General features: G+C 32.0%; 1 protein-coding gene across 1 annotated transcript in view; it reads left to right on the top strand.

Annotated features, from left to right (window-relative positions):
- Positions 1-864: 864 nt before the first annotated feature.
- The window catches only part of LOC108908432 (golgin subfamily A member 6-like protein 22), a 24,727-nt gene continuing 4,543 nt past the window's right edge, over positions 865-21,048 (top strand). The window contains exons 1-7 of the mRNA XM_023454315.1: positions 865-1,089; positions 4,392-4,771; positions 9,870-9,990; positions 13,335-13,505; positions 14,046-14,167; positions 14,812-15,055; positions 20,140-20,976. Coding sequence (XP_023310083.1) covers positions 865-1,089; positions 4,392-4,771; positions 9,870-9,990; positions 13,335-13,505; positions 14,046-14,167; positions 14,812-15,055; positions 20,140-20,976 — 2,100 coding nt within the window. The remainder of the gene's footprint in view (positions 1,090-4,391; positions 4,772-9,869; positions 9,991-13,334; positions 13,506-14,045; positions 14,168-14,811; positions 15,056-20,139; positions 20,977-21,048) is intronic.

The following is a 21,048-nucleotide window of genomic DNA, read 5'->3' as shown; positions in this document are numbered from 1 at the left end:
CTCAATAAAAGTTGGTACATATAATGTATAATAGTAGGCCTTATATTCCCTGAAAGCTTTAAAGGTTCAACCAGTGGTGTACAACTGGACAGGGGTCACCCCCTTTTTTACAAAAAAACCTACGCCACTGCATTTTTTACATGTCATTGTAACTGATTTATATTTTAATGCACAAAATACGTAAAAAAGGTGACTTTATTTTTTTCCCTAAGATTCGCCGTTCTCAAGTTATTCATACCAATACAATCCCCTTGTGGCAGACACTTCTAACGATAATATTACAAGAATATTTGTTAATGTTTAAAAGGAAGTGGAATTTGTAAGCACATCAACAAAATTATTTACACTCCTTTCTACACCACCTGTGAGGTAGTGTGCGATATAAACAAAAAATCTATTTTTTTTAAACCTCAACACCCTGTATCTCTAAAACGGGGCCCTTCTAGACCTATGTTTATAAGGCAAACACATATTATTTTAAAGAGATCTATCTACCCTCGAAGTTTCCTGCATAAAATTCGGACCACCCTGTATATCCTGACCACTAATTTCACTTCCCAAAGAAATTGTAAATAAATGTACACAAAATTTTGAATTACAATTTTATACTATTAGTTTACATTGACAGTTTTTTTCAAACCTACAAAAAAAACTTTGTGTGCTTTAATTTGGGTAACATCAACTGCCGAAGGAAACCGTTACCATAGTACCAAACAACGAATATCACTTGGTAATTTCCCAGGAAACAATATTGATTTATCTAACTTTGACATCATAATGTCAAATTTTAAATCTAAAACCATAACAGTCGCAGTATCCTGAAATAATTTCCAGAAGTTTACACAGATATACCTACATATTAATATGGAATCTAGATACTTCCTCTTTCCTGACCAAACCTTGGAGAATACGAAAATCTCAGACCGAGCACATGCCTTACACATAACTGATACAGAATGGCACAAAATAGAAAAGCACTTGGACAGAAAAAAGGACATACAGGAACTCTTGGACAAAGAGGAGAAAAAAAGAAGGTATCTTTCGGAGGGAAATAGAGCGATGACGGAAAAATGGGATAACACCTTAGAGGTAAATGGACAAATTAATTTCTAGTGCGTCTAACTGTCTATTGACGATGTGTTATTCCTACTATAAAGTCTTGTTCATCGTAGTTATGTAAAAACTCAAAAATGTAGTGTATAAAATAGTTCAAACAACAAAAAAAAGTTAGACAAACCTTAAGTAATCATAATTAAATAGTTTAATACCTATGATTACAGCACCTAACCTAACTTAATATGAAATAGGTTGGAATCCCATCAAAACCCCTGGTATTTTTAGGTTTGTTTTTTAATTGTTCTCAATTTTCATGGAATTTCTCATTGAAATTTTTCAAATATTAGATCAAATTTTATAAATATTTGAATTGAATTAAATTTGTTTAAATTTCTTAAAATAAATTGTACCTGTATTTTTAAAATGTAATTTCCCAATTTCGAAAAATTATAATTAAAATTTCCAAAATTTCGAAATTTTAAACTAGAAAATATCTGATCATGTGAAATTTTATTGTCTATACAAGGTGTTTCTTTGAAAAAAAAATTTGACATGAAGGTTTAAAAACGAATTTAAAGCCGACCCTGGTGCGTCAGCCAGCTGTACCTTTGATATCGAAGTTGCCGTTTAAATTTTGTGTTCGAAAATTCTAAAATTTATTAAAATTTCGTTTAAAAGTAACACAAAAATTAAACCAATAAACGAATTACCAACAGACGATATGCTCTACTAAAATTGTTTCCATATGCTAATAAATATATGTTTCCAAACGACAATCAAACTTTGCTTGATTCTGAAAGTCACGTGGAACGTCAGCCAATTAGACAAGTGCTTCACGCATGTAGCAAGTCCGAAGCATTCTAGCCGTGCAGGTGCACAAGATGCACAAGGTCTGCTTACATTTATGGTTAATTTTCTTAATTTATTTTCTCAAAATCACAAGCATTTAGACCATCAGTTGCTTGATAAAAGTTGTTCATTTTCATGCCATTTTAAAGGAACGCACTTGTTTCAGAAACGCCCTGTATAAATTACAATTTATTAATGTTTTTGATGCCTTTTTGCACCGTAGTGTTTAATCCAGGATTAAGTCTGAACTTGGATTAAAATATAACATTTTGTTTGCACCGTTTCAAATCTATGTATTAATCTAGGATTAATTTAAACCCTCAAATTTGATCTCTTAAATTTGGATTAATGAGAAAATATAAATTGACACTATTGACAGTACTTAGCTGCTAGTTATAATTTTTTTAAATAGGCTTTTCCTGTGGACTGTGAATGAGTGAGTGGTGTTAAGACATCATTAAGAACTTTGAAATGGATTCAGATTCTGACTAATGTATTGGATGATTTTGCTATTCACGAAATTATAGATTTTGGATTTCCCAGACAAATATATACAGAGTGATTCAAAAAACCGCTGACAGACTTCTAGGGTAAGTAATACATAAAAAAAATAAGACGAAAAGTCATAATAAACATAGGGTCGCAAATGCCTCCTTAACGAGATACAGGGCGTCAAAGTTTCTGTAAAACTAAAGCGTAAAAATGACAAAAAGAAGCTTATAATCTAGTTTACTTAACTCACTTGTACACATTGACATTAGTGACAGGCGATGTTTAATTTTATTTTGAATAGCACAAGCCTACTATGCGAAACTAAAATGAATGAAAATAAAATTGGATTTACAAATTTTCTACAAAGGTGTTTCTCTTAAAAATAGTTGCTTTAATCCAAATTTTGCAAGAGACCAATTCGATAGACAATTGAACACTTTACACGGAAATAGAGCCCGTTTGACAAAATTAGCAGTGGCGTAGAAAATATTTTTAAAAAAGGGTCACGTTGACCCCGTCTCTACGACACTGCTGCTCATAAAATTTTGAGCAGTACATCAAACATTGGTCTTAAGGTGCTAACTACGCATAGCAAATTTGAAATAGAAATGTTCAGGCATTTTGGAATTATTGCAGACAATGTTTTATTTTACAAAAACTTTGACACCCTGTATCTCGTTAAGGAGGCATTTGTGACCCTATGTTTATTAAAACTTTTTGTCTTAATTTTTTATGTATTATCTACACTAGAAGTCTGTTAGCGGTTTTTTGAATCACCCTGTATATTAGAAATGATCTATTTCATAATCTAGACAATATGACTTTTTTCCGCAGATTTAAGTTGACAAAAGAGACCACATTACATCTGCTAACTTTAATTTAAGAGGAGTTGAAATATCCAAGTGATATGTAAGTTTTACGAACACGTCGACATGAACACGATGCAACTGGCAATCAGAATTTTGGAGTTATAAAAAGCTGTTATTCTTAACATGATTTTGTATTTCTGGGAATAATAGTGTATATCCTATCCAACAATTGGTTCTATGCTTGTGCTGGTCATTTGTCTGTTATTGTAAACTTTTCAGGGATGGACATATCAACAGTTGTACGAGTATCAATTGCAATAGCTCGGCTTTATCAGAGATACATAAAAATGTCAGACCCAGAAGAAATAGTTAGTGTGCAAAATGAGTTCTATAAAATTGCATCATTTTCTAGAGTGTTAGGTGACATTGATGGTACTCATATTAAAATTTTGGTTCGAGAATTTGATTTTGACATATTCTTTTCCAAACATAACTGGACGTAAGTTAGCAGCGTAATAAAATCCCTTAATCTACAATCGGCAGTAAGTGGTGCAAAAGCTGATTATTAAAACCTAGTTTTAAAATTAAACCAAGTTCAGTTGAACTTGGCTTTAATTCTAAACGGTGCAAACGGGCATGAGAGAAATACTTTCATAATAAATTTAATAGAAAATTATAAGAAATTAAATTCTATTGGAATCCGAACATGAAAAATTAACTAAGATTTATGAAATCAATTGTAAGAAGTGAATAAAACCAACGAGGAGGAGATTAAGAAAAAAGAAAAATCTTATATTATAATGGCAACTTGATTTTCATAGGTCAACATTTCGGCTATTAAGATTTGGTGGATACAATCAGTATTTTGCAATACAAATAACGCCACACAACACACCATAACACAAATTTTCTTTGCATTGGTGAGGAAGAATTGTTGACATTTGTACCAGTATGTTTTTACGTCGCCGCAATAAAGTGCAACTTACGATAAACGACATCCACAGAAAGTTAACCTACGTTGTTTCGGTGGATTCGCAATTCTGATTAAATCGTAATTCTTTGTCCAAAACTCACAGTTGCTCTATCCCGTTAATTCTGCGGTACTATACAGTTCTCCATCCCTCTTGTTTTCATCTTATTGATTTTGAAATAGTTTTACTGTTATAGCGATATTTCGATTTATAGAAAATGAGAGAAAGTAAAGACAAGGCCAGAGCGAAAACGACCGAGGAAATACAAGAAGAAAAGGTGCAGAAGTACTACATGATGAGGGAAGAACAGGAAAAACTGCGGAAGGAATACATTGAGAATGTAAAAAAGAAAATGTTCAGAACTTCTGGCGTTTGCAAAAACTTGAATAGCGCTTTTATGACGAGCGAGGTGTTGTACGAGAGGGAGAAACAGAAAGATTTTAAAGAATTCCTTAAGAAACACGACGATGAGATCGAAGAAAACTTTGCGAAAATTTATAAAGAAAATGCCTTGAAGGAAATCGAAGAAAAGAAAGAAGCAGCTCAAAAATTAGCAGAGAAGAAAAAACAATATGGTGCATATTTGCAACAAGTGTAAGTTTCCATTCTGTTACGGAATCCCATTAGTTATTTTTATTAGATTAACACTTATATGATTTTAATGTAATTTGTGATCTTATACAGAGATTTTATAAATGACTACAAGCCACGGGATCAGTTATTTTGGTTGGAACAGTTAACTTTATTTTGTTGACGATTAAATTTCGGCAAAATTTAAAATTATCAAAATATAAGTCCAAGATTACATCAAAACACAACATTCTGTCTCACCGGCTACTGATTTTTCTGTAATTTTTCACAAGACTGATTGGTTGAATAGAAATTCAACCAATCAGCGATCGCATTATCTCGAGCGTAGATGTAAAAGTTTGTCCCATTCGACACCTAAGGTAGAAAGACGTTGGTGAAAAATTTCAAGGTACGCCCCTGCCTTGATAGGTTGTTACGGTTGTTCCGATAATTTTCTTCGAATTCTATCTCAACAAATATTGTACGGACACATAACCTAAGTTTGATGCTTCTAGATAAACAGCGATCTGCCCTACCTCTCTTAAGAAGCATTTTTGGATAAGACGATTTATGTCAAATCAATATGAAATAATCCATAGAATTTGCTATCATCGTTTGTCCGTTTAGTTTCCGGTCAGCCTGTATAAGAAGTTCATACTTTTGAAGTATTTTGAAATAAAAATATGCAGGATAGTCCGAATTTTATGCAGGAAACTTCGAGGGCAGATAGATCTCATTAAAATAATATGTGTTTGCTTTATAAACAAAGGTCTGGAACGGCCCCGTTTTAGAGATGAAGTGTTTATATCTCAGAAATCTATTAATCGATCTCAATAAAATTTCGTACCTTTATTATAAAAAAATCTACGCCACTCCATTTTTTACAAGTTATTGTAACGAATTTATATTCTAATGCACCAAATACGTAAAAAATGTAACTTGAATTTTTTCCCTAAGATTCGCCGTTTTCAAATTATTTATACTAATTCAATCCCTTTGTGCAGACATTTCTAATACAAGAATATTTATGTATATGCTTAAAAGTAAGTGGAATTTGTAAGCGCATCAACAAAATTCTTTACACTCCTTTCCATACCACCTGTGAGTTAGAATTACTTACACGTTTTAGTTTCCCCTGGAAGCTTAACTCACTATCTTTACAAATAAGAACTTAAATCAAAATAATAATAAATGTACATTTACCAAAGGCGAGGAGCAGTGAATTTTCACAATCTGCATATTTGGTCACAACAAAATTCTCATGAAATTCGGACAAGAACTTTTCAACACGAATTTTCTGTGAACGTGTGGCTCGGAATAATTCGCAATAAAGTTTGTGGACCTTTCTTCTTGCCACCCCGTCTAAATTCCCAGTCATTTCTAAACTTTCTAGAAAACCATCTATATGAAATATTAGAGGATGTTCCATTAAATATACGACAAAATAGCTGGATACAATGGATGGTGCTCCAACGCATTCTGGGAGAATAATATAATGGCTTAATGAAAATTATATGGGGCGATGGATAGGTAGAAGACCAAATGCCAATGTCAACCATAATGGTGCAGAGGGTCCAGTGTCTTGGCCAGCCAGATTGCCATATCTAAGCACCCTGGACTTCTATTTTTGGGGTTATCTGAAAAGTAAAGTTTATTCTACTCCAACAGATACAACACCACATGATAATTAATCATCCAATTAATTCCATTAATAGAAGATGTGAGAAATGTATCGATATAAGTGGTTCGCATTTTGAACAATTGTTGTAAATACGTAAGTTAATTTTGTTTCTTGTTTAGTTGCTGTTGCTTGGTAAATATATTTTTATTATTATTTTGATTTAAATTGTTCTTATTTGTAAAGAGTATTAGGCCTCCAGGAAAAACTAGAACACACCAGTAGTTCATTGAAATGTTACATTTTTTTGGACTTAGCGTGCAAAAGTCAGAGCACGCAATTTTATTTTTTGGATGTCAAGAGGGGGTTAGTGTAAAGTTATATCCATATTTGTGGGGTCGCAACCATTGTGCTTCGGCCGCCATCTTGTAAAAAGGGCTGCGAATGGTTTTTATACTACTATTTATTATGTCGGGCAAACTATTCGTCGTACAGAAAATTTGTAAATACATTTTTTGTTGCAAATATTAAATTCCCTACAACTTTGGTTCCGTAACTTTTAGTCGTAGAATCTAAAATAACAAAGTTAGATAAAAATTTGGGATCAAATTTTCTTTTGGTCGTTATAACTTTTTTTCTGGTCATTTTACAAACAAATTACATCAGAGCATTTTGATAGAAGGGTTTTCAAGGAATAATTTCCATTATAAACTTTTTTCAAATTTTATTTATTTATTAGGGCTTTACAGCGATGCGAAACTTCTCTCTACTACACTATTCTCCAGTACTAGTAAGTATACATTAATATGAATGATTAGGCATAGCTTTCTCTCATCTTTCCATTATTTTTATAAGAAACATTTTAATGATTGACATTGCAATGTTGTTAATTAGTTATTGACTCTTTTCCCCACTCCCTACGAGGTAGAGTCTGGTGGCGCGTTTTTTTTTTACGTCGTATTAGTGTAATTAAAAATATCGAAATATATTTCCCAATCTACTGTGTCCTCAATCTCTTTGATGGGCCAGGCTTGCGACTCAGGATCTGGTTGAGCTTCCGATATTGAATTGTTGAGGAAGGATGGAGAATGAATTGGCGTCATTGTTGGTAGTTCATCTTCAAAATCATTCTCCTCGATCAATTTTGATATCTCCATTATGTTGCTGCTTGTCTCCCCAGAACAGTTCAGGCACGCTGTAGAACATTTGAGGCCTGCCTTCCGACATCCACACATTGCTCCACAGTTTTCTTTGCATCGGCAGAATATCAACTTTAGAAGCTCAGGGGGTGCTGGAGGTTTTGAACTTTGAACAGGCATCAATATTTGTACATACTTTTTCCAACCCCAGTCTTGAGGGTCGTTGTAATTCCATAGCCACGACTGGACCTGTTGATAGACTCGGAGACTGTGCAAGCGGGCTGTGTCTTGTGTTGGAGGAAGTGAAGATAAATTAAATGCATTCTTTGTTACTGACTTGGCGAATCGTTTATATCTAAGACCGTCAAGAGAATCATCATCTTTATTGCCACCATATAAAGAGATGAAAAAGCGTTCGCCAACGGCAGTGAGCAAAGTAGGGTCGACTCTCTCATTGAGGAATAACGCTGTTCCACTAGCTAACTCAGGACGTGTCTCCGGGGTTGTGAGAAATTTCATTTTACCGATGTTGTAAGCTGCTGAAGTCGTGTCACATCCTGAGAAGGCACGGAGAAACAACAGATTGTCCACAATGACGTCTCCATACATAAAACTTGACGGACAATATAATTGTTCGGCTGTACGTCCTTTCGCTGGTTTTAAAAAAAATACATTTGAATGTGTTCATCCAAATGTCGTGAGAAAAACAAGAATGTCGATATCTTCGGCGACAGTAGTGACGAGTCGAACGATTGGGATGCAGCAAGAGCGAAGCGAACAATGAGGGTATCTGCATCTGATTCTGCTTGGTCGACACTGAAACCCACATCTTGTCCACAAAATTAAAAATAGTGTCCACAAAACTCAAAATACTTTTTACAATTGAATACGTCACGCACGCACGTGGTAGCACAACTGGAAGAAAACTTTGAAGGACGCCTCCTATGCCTAATCATTCATATTAATGTATACTTACTTAAGTTTCGCATCGCTGTAAAACCCTAATAAATAAATAAAATTTGAAAAAAGTTTGTAATGGAAATTATTCCTTGAAAACCCTTCTATCAAAATGTTCTGTTGTGTTTTTTTTTTGTAATGTGCCGAGAAAAGTTTTGTCGCGCCCAAGAGAATTTTTTTTCCCATTTTTTTCTCTTTTTTTTTTTATCTTTGTTATTTTTGCTTCTATTACTAAAAGTTACGTGACCCAATTTGTAGAGAATTTAATTTGCAACAAAAAATGTATTTACAAATTTTCTGTGCGACGAATAGTTTGCCCGATATAGTAAGTAGTAGTATAAGAACTATTCGCAGCCCTTTTTACAAGATGGCGGCCGATGCACAAGGGTTACGACCCCACACACATGGATTTAACTTTACACTAACCCCTTCTTGACATCCAAAAAATAAAATTGTGTGCTCTGACTTTTGTAACCCCAAATGTAACTTTTCAATGAACTACAACAGGTGGTGTAGGAGGAAATGTAAATAATTTTGTAGATGTGCTTACAAATTGCACTTACTTTTAAGCATAAACATAAAAATATTCTTGTGTTAGAAGTGTGTGCCACAAGGGGATTGAATTGGTATGAATAACTTGAGAACGGCGAGGAAAAAAGTTAGTCACCTTTTTTACGTATTTTGTGCATTAGAATTAGCTTTTTTTGTAAAAAAAGGGGGTGACACCTGTCCAGTTGTACACCACTGGTTGAACCTTTAAAGCTCATATTTTAGGGAATGTAAGGCCTACTATCATACATTATTTTAAATTTTATTCCGATCGGTTAATAAATTCGAGAGATATGTATAAATAAAATAATAAATTTCTTTTAACAACTTCAACACCCTGTATCTCTAAAACGGGGCTGTTCCAGACCAATGTTTATAAGGCAAACACATATTATTTTGAAGAGATCTATCTGCCCTCGAAATTTCCTGCATAAAATTCCACCCCGTACCTATAAATCCATCTGAAACTATTCCCAAGCCTGTAAATGATCTTATGATATGTATATACATTTGTGGATAAACAGAATTAACGCCTCATACCAAATTTGTATTAAATGGCTTCAGTGATTTTCTTGTAATTTATGAAAAAATTTTCTTCGTTGATTTATGACGTATAATCTGCAATTAAATTTGACCAAGAATTTTAATTGCAAATTATATTTATTCCGCTTATTTTTTCAAAAGGTGAACACAACATTGAATTTATTTTCACTTAATATCATTAGAAATGCCCCATTTATTCTTAGTACAAAACATATTTAAGACGCTACGTCAATAATTCCTAGATATTTAGAGAAAAAAATAATTAGCATAGCTACAACATAATGTTATAGAATAAACATTTTTTTTTTACTTCCAGCGTTGAAGATAAGGCTTTGAAGGAAAAAACTGCGAAACAGAAACAAATAATCAAAGAAAGCGAGGACAACATTAAAGCAGTAGAGGAAGTAGAATGTTTCAAAAGAATGGAAGAAGAAGAGGTAATTATATAAAATCAAAATAGTCCTATCGAAAAAACAGCTCTCGTATTTACGTTTTAAAGGTATTAATTAATGAAGGTAATTCAAATAAATTCAATTTTTTTTAAAATCCTATCAAATGAAGTTTGGCAATAAGTAAATTAGCTGTATTGGCAATTGAATTTTATAATAGGTAGTAACCGAATTCAAGTCGATGCAAGTAGTCACTTTTTAAATCTGTAGATGTACTTTAAGTTTTGCAGTTGTGCCAATGAGATAGTAATTGTAGGTTTCTCGAAAACCAATCGTTTGTGGACGCAATGTTGATATTTTTTTTTGTTACTTTGTGACACAGAATTCCTCATTAAAATTTGATTATGTTAGTAACATTCTGTATACGGAACGAAGCACATCCAATCTGAAAAGTAAATTTTTGGGAGTGGATTGCTTGGATTTCCGATATTATTCACATTATGAATACGTACCATCTGAATTATTATTTCATAGTAGGTATTTCAATTATTTACGATGAATAGACCTGGTGATAGAGAATGACATTCTACAATGAGTAGGATGTGGTCGATCAAAGTTACATATATAGAAGAATGGCCTCTTGGAATCACAGCATTTCTCGTTACAATTTTTTACTACCATTAAAATGCAGAATACCTGTTTTAAATTGCAAATGAAGTACAATAATGTACAAGCATTAAAGTTATCATATAAGTAATACATAATTTCTTACGAGTTGCTTCCTATAAATTTATTTTAACTCATTATCGATTAAATTACCTGCATATATGTAAAATTTTATAAATGCACTGCATACATTATACATACCAGATACTCCACTGGTGACATGATAATCTGACTATCCATAGTTTAGGGTCAGTAAATAAACCAAAATATTGAGGAAACTGTTACAGCAAATATATGACATGTGTATATCACTGTAATTAGAAAAAGGATACGATTCTAATAAGCGACAGGACTTTCCATTGAAACAAAAGTTTGTTTTTTTTATACCCGTATTTCTTTGATGCTGCAACAAAATTTTCTACGAGTTTTTCCTCATCGAAAGGTAAAAATTGATAATAGGTAGAACGTTATGTTATGTTACCGTGTACACAATAGGGTTGTTGACTATAAAAACAAACCATATACAAATTGTTGTTGATACAAAGATTTTATATAAAAGAACCTGCCTGTATAGTCAAATTTTAAATATATGAAAAATTAGTGGTAGAAATCATTTATGAATTTTTGTGTTACTTAAAAACTAGTCTGACGTCATAACGGGCAATTGAACAAGAAGCTAGTAGCGATCCTATTGCATAATTTTGAAGAAGAAGAAAATATATCAAAATTGTCCATCAAACCCTGTTACCCTGTTTCCTGTTTTTTTGAACAAAAGTGACAGTAGTGACACTAGTGACAGCAGTCTATCAATTAAGAGTATTTGTGATAGTTATTATTAATTTCCTGATTGTAATGTATTCAGCAAAATTTAAGTGGTGTTTTGTTCCACATTCCACATTCCACATAGCCAATTGCATTATCTCCATAAGACTCCCGAACTGCACTATAATTTTCCGTAAGTAAATAGGTATTTATATTTTAAATAAACACAATAAAATCATTCATAAAATATGTTAATCCTTACCTGAATGCTTTTATACCTCTGATTTCGCCAATATTAAAACGGTCGTCTCTTTTTAAAAATTCAATTCATGATCATAAAAATATCAATTTTCGGTAAAATTTGCGAAGTAGCTTTCACAAATTCCGTTTCACACATTCTGCTTTAATTCTAAGGGAAGGAAGATATTAAATGATTATTACTAAATAATAATTTTACTTAATAAAGGAATTCGAAGATTAAGGAAAATAACTTGTAGACTTGAAAATATTTTATGCGACAATGTCACTGACAGACTGACACTACTGACAGTGTTGACAGAGCATCTTCTTCCTCCAATTTTTTTCCTTTACGCAATCATCTACACATAATTTCACTACAAGGTGCCCCTTATGACGTCACAGCCGTTTTGAAATATTATAAAAAAATCAGTTTTAAATAATTATTTTAAAACTGTTCCGACGCATTTCTCAATCTCTAATTGTGCATACACACTAATTAGTACGTGCAGAATTATATTATCTACTTTTTGAAATTTGGTCAACAACCCTATTATACATACAAGGTTATCCAAAAGTCCCGGTAGGGCAGAAAAACTTTCGAAGAATGCATTTTGGGAAAAAATATTTCAGACAAAAGTGTAAGGATTTTTCCCTAGCTCTCTGATGGTGACCTTGGATTTGACCTTGACTTTGACGTTCAAGGTCATTGTCCTACATTTGACCTTGAAGGACATTGCCAAAGTCATAGCCAAAACCATATTAGGATGTAAAATTTCCTGCTCTTTCCAAATCCGCAATAAAAAATAGGGGTTCATATTTAAAAAACTTAATTTGACTTACAAATGACCTTGAAGGTCAAAGTCAAGGTCAAATCCAAGGTCACCATCACATAGCCAGGGAAAAATCCTTAAAATTTTGTCTGGAACATTTTTTTTCAAAATGCGTTCTACGAAAATTCTGCCGTACCGGGAGTTTTGGAAGTCGACCCATATTTGACCTTAAAGGTTATTGTCAAAGTCATGATCAAGACCAAATTTGGACATAAAATTTCCTGGTCTTTCCAAATCCGCAATAAAAAATAGGGGTTTCCATTTAAAAAACTTAACTTGGCCTTGAAATTACCTTGAAGGTCAAAGTCAAGGTCAAATCCAAGGTCACCATCAGATAGCCAAGAAAAAATCCTTCCATTTTTGTCTGAAACATTTTTTCCCAAAATGCTTTCTTCGAAAGTTTATCTGCCGTACCGGGACTTTTGGATAACCCTGTATATTGGAAATACGATCGACATATTCGATTAGACTTTAAAGAAAAATGTTTTTTTTCCAGTCCATTCGGAAGATGAGCCCTTTTCAAGGGAACAATTTATATTACCAAATAAATAAATAAATCGTCAGTTATTCTGAAACTACTTTTTGCGATACTTTTTGTTAGTCATTGAAATAGAAAATTAAGAATTTTTAAAACAACATTTTTTTTTCCATTTGGTGACGGCACTGTATTTAAAATAGTTTTTATGATAAAAAATCTTATAGTCCTTTTCCGTGTTATCGTTAATTTAATCAACTGTTATTTTAAACTAAAAAAATAATAACTCGAAATATTTCTAAAAATATCGAAACAAACTTTTTTTCTTAAAATTTTCCAAGAAATAACATGAAATTTTTTGTCACACGCTGCATACAGACAACACTTACGTTTACTACTAGGTAATTTATAATTTGTAGAAAATGAAACAGAAAAAGGAACTTGCTGCTGAAATGGAGAAGAATATGATGAAAAGATTGGAACTGGAGATGCAATTAAAACAGGAGGACAAAGAAATGGACGAAGTGGCTGAGATTTACAAAGAAGCAAAGCATAGAATAGATTGTTTGAAGAAGGAGAAGGAAAAAGAGGTACAGACAATTCTATTCGGTTTTCTTATTGTCATATACCTACGTATTTATTAATTATCGATATATTCATAAATGAAATGGTCACCTGCCAAAAAATATGAGCGTTTGTTTAGATTGAGGGTATTTTCCCTGTTCTGTAAAGCAAGTAATTTAGTTACTAACTGTTAAAAAGTGACTTCGGTATACAAATATAGCATACCAAATTTCGTGTAAATGGCACAAAACACTTTCAAGAGAAACAAAAAAAAACGTTTACACCATCTAGCTTCTAAAAATATGTTAGGGTTCCTAGCTCAGAGGAATAGTTTACTTATTCCTCTGAGGTTCATTACGAATAATCCTGCGTTTTGTCTTTTCTCAGATTTATTAGCTGTTTTGCTACCTATAAAAAAAACGATAAAAACTAATTAAACAAATCCCTGTCTTGAAAGTGTAATGTTTATTTTTATGTAATTATTTTTGCCCTAATTAGAAACTGGTTGTAACCTAAATTAAATGATTAAAAACTCGTTCCTATTTATTACAATAAATTCCTTTCAGATACAAAATGACATAATTAACAGAAGACAAATAGTGGCCAATTTAGTAGGCGCGGTGGAAAAATCTAAAACTGAAGCTGAAGAACGACAATTAGAGGCGGCTATTGCAGAACGAGATGCAATGTAAGAGTATTGGTTATACAGGGTCAAATGACCTTGAAATAACAGAAGATTTTTTATAATAATTCCATATTTGCACCACAGCTCTAAGTATATGTAAAAGAATCACATATACTAAATGCATAAATGCATAAAATGAAGTAATTTTTGTGAAAAATAATGCAACAGAGCAATATAAAGCTCTAAATAAATTCCATTGATTTCAGATCAGGACGTCAGCGAGGTCACATAACTTTACTGCGTTTTCTTATTATACTATTAAAATATCATTGCGTTCTAGAGTTATTCTGAATATTACTCCGTATTACATCGTTTGACACTTTTTTCTTGATATTTCCTACAGTCAGATCAATTTTGTGAAACATTCGGGATTCTAAAGTAATAGTACATACAAGTGCCGATCTGATATTAATAAATTTTAATTAGGCATGGAATAATTATTAAGAAAGTCGCAAGTGTGTCTGGTATGAAACGAGATAATATCTTTTTGCAAAATAATTCATATTGACCACCTTGAAATTTTGAAGTTTTCCTATATAGTATAAAAAAATAGTAGCGTTTAACATAAAAGTTGATATTTTCTTGTAAATTGACAAATAAAAGGTTCAATCGTGGATTACACTTATGTATACTGGTTTTATATTTAGTGAGGAAGCTAAAATTAAGATCAAAGCCGAATACAATGAAAAACTGAGAATCGAGCGATTAGAAGACAGGAAACATTATCTGAATCGCAAAGAAGCTGAGCTAAAGAAGGAAGCGGAAATTAGAAAATGGGAAATGTTAAATAAATATAAAATTGACGAAGTCACCAAGAAATACGAGGAAGAAAAGAAAAAAGAGCAATGGAAAAAGATTTTAGAATACAGACGGGAACTGCTGGATCAGATGGTAGGTAACGGTTTATTTGATTTTATCATTAATAATATACGATTTTCGAACCACACTGTTGGACTATCGTTAAGAGATAAAAAGTCCGTTAATTAGGTCAACGTATAGGGCGGAATTTGATGGCGAGTAACTTGCCGAAGGGAAATTTGACCTATCTATTTTTGCTTTAAAATTGTTGGCAAAAAACTAAAAATTTTGACTTTCAATTTAATTTTTTTTAATCGAAATCGGAAGAAAGTGATTTCCTAGGCATTGTTTTTTATGTGGGGAATTCAGATATGTAGTCGTTTATTTATTTATTTAAAATACACATCCAACAGGCGATGCCCAATAACAGAAAAATTAACTATGAAAATAGAGAAAAAAAATAAGAATAGTAAAACTTACAAATAACACAAATATAAAGAAAAAAATAAAAAGGCAACAAATTATAAAAGACAGATATGACTACATAAGTAAATCATTTTTTATATCATTAGCCAAACAACAAAAAAGATCGATATTATTTTCTATATCATTGTACTTGGAAACAATTTGATACAATGGTGATGCTACTAGGATGTTACTAGTTACTACGCGGGTAGACTAAAAACATTATTACTTCTAGCTGATAGTCGTGGTACTTTTTATATTAATATTACCTACTTAAAACGCCTGGACAGTCCAAAATGTTATGTAGAATTTTTAGTCCAATTAAACTAAACAAGCCTTTAAATCGAAATTTTGGTCAAGTTGGCTGAATTTTTTATATGAGTTAGTTTAAGGTATATTATAACAATAAGTGAGAGTAATTTTTTGTTCAACCCCCGGCCAAGGGTGAAAAAAGATAAAATAAAGGGTTTTTTCAAGATAACTCAAAACGGGTAAGGGTTAGAAAAAAAGTTTTTCATCGAAGTTGTAAAGTATACAATTCTACATAAAAATGGCCTCTTGATTTTTTCTTGTACTATTAAAATAACAGAGTTAGGGAGGCTAGAAGTTAAGGGAAGATTTAAGAAATTTAAAAAAATCATAACAGAAAAATGAATGAATTTTGTAATTTTTTTTTTCAATCTGCTCTAAAAAATGTAACTTTTCTTTTCAGAGATATAGATATATTTTTTAATTTTTACAAATTTATTTACCTTTTTATTTTCTGAATTTTATTTAGCTCCTACGACACTGCCAAGACAAAGACAAAAATATCACGTTTGCTTTGTCGCACCACGGTACCGAAGTCGTGGACAACTTAGAATGCCTATGACAAAGATAGATTATTTCGTTCGCTATTGTCAATGCGCGTGCGTTAGTAAACGTGTGTTTCTTTGAATTATTCTAAGTTCTAAGCTCAATATCCATTGTTAATTTCAAAAAGGTAAATATTAATGACTAATATTTTTGTTGATTAAAATTTGTAAAAGCTCGATATTTTTACGCATTCTTGTCTATGTAAAACGTGGAAATTTATTTATTAATACCTACTTGTAGACTTGTAGTTTGAATTGTATTAATAATAACATAGTGATAACAATAACATAAATATATATCATATAATTTTTTGTCCAAAACATTAGGAAAACAAGAAATTTTCTTACAAGGAAACTACCCCAACCCGAACACTACTCCGATTTTTAAAATTTTTATATGTACATATAATGTTGAACATAAAAGATTAAAAGACACGTATTTTTTATCGGCGGAAAAACATTTTTATGGGGTGAAATACACGCTCAAAGTTCAAACTCAAAACAGTTCTTTCTAAATATCTGGGGTTCGAATCAATATTTTGAAATGAAACAAAATGGAAATTACTTATTATAAAAACAAATATTTCGGAAGTGATTCCGTGTTTGGGGGTTGCTATCCTTATTTTTTATTTCAGAAAAACTATATTTTTTTATAAAAAATTCATATTTACTCAAAGAGAGTTAAAAATATGGTTTATGTAAACAAGTTGACAACATTAAATTGAACTGTTTCGGGGTTTTCGTTAAAATTTCTGTTTAGGGGGTGAACAACCCCTTATTGAGAAAAATGCCTGTACGATTAGAATTAACATTGTAAAATAAAAAAAAAATGATTTTTCTCTAACCATACGAATATTTTTTTCTTTTAGCCTAAAACGGATACAAACTACCCTTCGTGTTCACCCCCAAAAATAATATTTCCGTGATAACTCGGGTTCTAATCAATATTTTGGAATGAAACAAAATGGAAATTCTTATAAAAACTTCTTATAAAAAAAAACATGTTTCCCAAGTGATTCCGTGTTTGGGGGTTGCAACCGTTATTTATTATTTCGGAAAAAATGTTTTTTTGCAAACTTTTTTTATAAAAAATTTATATTTGCTCAAAAAAAAATTAAAAATATCATTTATGTAAACAAATTGACAAAATTAAGTTGGTCGATAAAAAAATACGTGTCTCTTAATCTTTTATGTTCTACAACATATATAAAAATCTTGAAAATTGGAGTGTTCGGGTTGGGGTAGTTTCCCTGTAAGAAAATTTCTTGTTTTCTTAATGTTTTGAACAAAAAATTATGTGATATATATTTATGTTATTGTTATCACTAAGTTATTATTAATGCAATTCAAACTACAAGTCTACAAGTATTAATAAATTAATTTCCACGTTTTACATAGACAAGAATGCGTAAAAATATCGAGCTTTTACAAAATTTAATCAACAAAAATATTAGTCCTTATTAATATTTACCTTTTTGAAATTACCAATGGATATTGAGCTTACAATAATTCAAAGAAACGCACGTTTACTAACGCACGCGCAGTAACAATAGCGAACGAAATATTCTATCTTTGCCATAGGCATACTAAGTTGTCCACGACTTCGGTACCATGGTGCGACAAAGAGAACGTGATTTTTTGTCTTTGTCTTGGCAGTGTCGTAGGAGCTAAATAAAATTCAGAAGATAAAATGGTAAATAAATTTGTAGCTGTCTAAGAAACCAACGTAAAAAAAAATTCAAAGGCAACTTTTCATTATTTTAAATAATCAATCGAATAGTATAGAAAAAACAATGTTTTAGTTTTGTTAAATCATTAAAATTAACGATTAAAAATTTGATTTTGTTATAACTTTCTTATTAAAAATTAAAAAATATATCTATTTCTCTGAAAAGAAAAGTTACATTTTTTAGAGCAGATTGAAAAAAAATTACAAAATTCATTCATTTTTCTGTTTGTTATGAATTTTTTAAATTTGTGAAATCTTTCCTTAACTTCTAGCCTCCGTAACTCTGTTAATTTTAATAGTACAAGAAAAAGTCAAGAGACCATTTTTATGTAGAATTGTATGCTTTACAACTTTTATGACCTTTTTTTCTAGCCCTTACCCTTTTTGAGTTATCTTGAAAAACCCCTTTATTTTATCTTTTTTCACCCTTGGCCGGGGGTTGAACAGAAAATTACTCTCACTTATTGTTATAATATACGTTAAACTAACTCATATCAAAAATTCAGCCAAGTTGACCAAAATTTCGATTTAAAGGCTTATTTAATTGGACTATTTATACAAAAACATTACTTGAAAAACAGATATTCAAGACAATAGACATGAATATTGAAACGCTCAAGTAATAGATCATGCAGAAAACGAATAAAGGTAGTACAGAGCAATCGTAGTGTAGATATACTGATAAAGCCTTTGGAATTCTTTATTATGAACCCCATATTCTTGAAAGCAGATGACGCAATTATGTTTTGTAAAAGATGATGTGGGGTCAAATGTAACTCCAAGGTCCTTTATGTAATCGGGCCTATGCAATAGAACGTACAAGTCGTCAGTTGAAGTCGAAGGCCTTTCTGGTCGAGGATTATCTTCAATTGACTGACGACCACTTTTAAATCGTGAAATCGATTCGTAAACATTGTGTACGACCCAGAGTCTCTGCAAGCTTGTTTCAAAAGTTGAAATGTTCCTGTGAAAATTTTCACGCATAATAATTTTACATTGCATCGTTGTTCCAGAAAATCGCACACTATATTACTAGAACACGTTGCACTCAAATAACAATATCATAAAAACTAAAAGAGATATCAACAGTGCAAGAACATGTGATTAGAGAGGAGGTTATTCCCAACGCAATGCTGCCAACCGCATATCACTAAATATCTCCATTAGCGCGTACCTAATTCCTTCTGAACAGACCTCGTATAATATGGTCAGTCTTTACCATGTTTCTATTCCTTTGTTGCTTATCTATCCTCTGTTACAATTAGTAAATATCAATTAATGAATTCATTTAGAAGATGTTAGAACTTATCGACTTCGTCGGTGACGGACGTGTGTAGCTATAGTGTGCTCAGTTAGTGCAAATTTAAAATTTTAAAATATTTGAACTTTATCAGTTAATAGACTTTTAACATTAAGTATGACCAATCGAACAATAAACCATTCGGATGTCATACTTTCATTCTTAAAAAGTGATGAATTTGGTGAAATATTATCGCAACAAATTGAAAAGCATACTTGCAGATTGCAAGAACAAATCTCCGAACTCAAAGAAGAAGTAACAATCTTGAGAGAAAGCAATATACAGCTTATCAATTTATTTAATCATTCATGCAGTGAGGGTAATACACAGTTTCAAACCAAGTCCACAGACAATGAAAACATCCGAGCTAAATCAGTGCCAGCAAAAAGTACAAACAATATACGTGCAAAAACGGTAACAGGCAAAAACCGAAATAGAGAGAAAATACCTAGCGATGACAATTCCCAGAAAATAGTAAGCAATACTAAGGTCGCTGAACCCCAAAACAAAAAACATACACATAGCAAGCCTAACGTGGTTGGAACAGCTGATATCGATGACGACAAATTTTCCGCTGTACCTGTCATCAAACGTACGTGGATACATGCATCTCATTTTCAACGTGAACTAACAGCAGAAGAACTAACAACTTACTTGAATACGAAATTTCATAGAACAGATTTTCTCTGCCATAAAATAACTCCAAAACATAATTCACCAAGCTTCAGTTCCTTTAGAGTTGGAGCTGATATCACCCTTGAAGAAGAGTTGTTAGATCCTCAAAATTGGAATAAAGGTATCTCAATATCTAAGTTTAATTTTTTTCGAGCCGCAAGGAATAAAACTAACGTCGAAAATACTTTCTCATGAATCATCGGCAACACAGAAAGACTTCCCTCAACAACACTATGCAAAAAATGCCATTAAGTGCATTCACGTCAATATACAGGGTATGTCAAATAAAATCAAGAGATTAGAAATCCTTACAAAAGAGGAAAATCCAGATTTTCTCTTAATAACTGAACATTGGATGTGTTTGGCACAATCAGAAGTAACAACAATACCCGGCTACTCTGTCTTATCTCACTACAGCAGATCTTCAGCAATACATGGAGGATCAGCCATCTATTCACGTAATGGTATAACATATGTACAGCCCATACCCGAAGTTCAAGAAATGTCAACTGATTTTATCTGTGAGTGCTCGGGTGTCTGCGTTAGTTATAAGTTTTCAAAAATAGCTATATTAACTATTTATAGATCTCCAAAGGCAGAACTAATGATGTTTTTAGACACATTAAATGCTATATTGTGTAGTGTAAGTAAGTACTGTAGTCACATGATAGTTACCGGTGACTTGAATATTGATAGACTAGTTGAGTCTAATGCAAAGACATTATTATATGATCTTTTTAGCAGCTTTGATTTGCATCATGCACTACCTTTGGAGCCTACTAGAGATTTCAATAACTGTAAGTCTGCATGCGATTATGTCGTTTCAAATGTACCTGGTACCGCAGGTGTCAATTTAGAAATTTGTATTTCTGACCATAAAATTCAAATGTTTAAGTCTCACTTTCCGGATATACCTGTAAATATAAGCAAGCAATCAGTAGTTGTGTATAAGAGAAATTTTACAGAACAGAATCTGTCCAATTTGTATAGGGTACTTTCCTCTACAGATTTAAGTGAAGTCTATAGTTGCTTTGATGTTGATAGAGTGTGGGATGTATTTTGG

The sequence above is a fragment of the Anoplophora glabripennis genome, unplaced genomic scaffold (genome assembly GCF_000390285.2).
Source record: "Anoplophora glabripennis isolate ALB-LARVAE unplaced genomic scaffold, Agla_2.0 scaffold275, whole genome shotgun sequence".
NCBI classification, from domain to species: domain Eukaryota; kingdom Metazoa; phylum Arthropoda; class Insecta; order Coleoptera; family Cerambycidae; genus Anoplophora; species Anoplophora glabripennis.
This window is presented reverse-complemented; position numbering and strand designations above follow the sequence as displayed.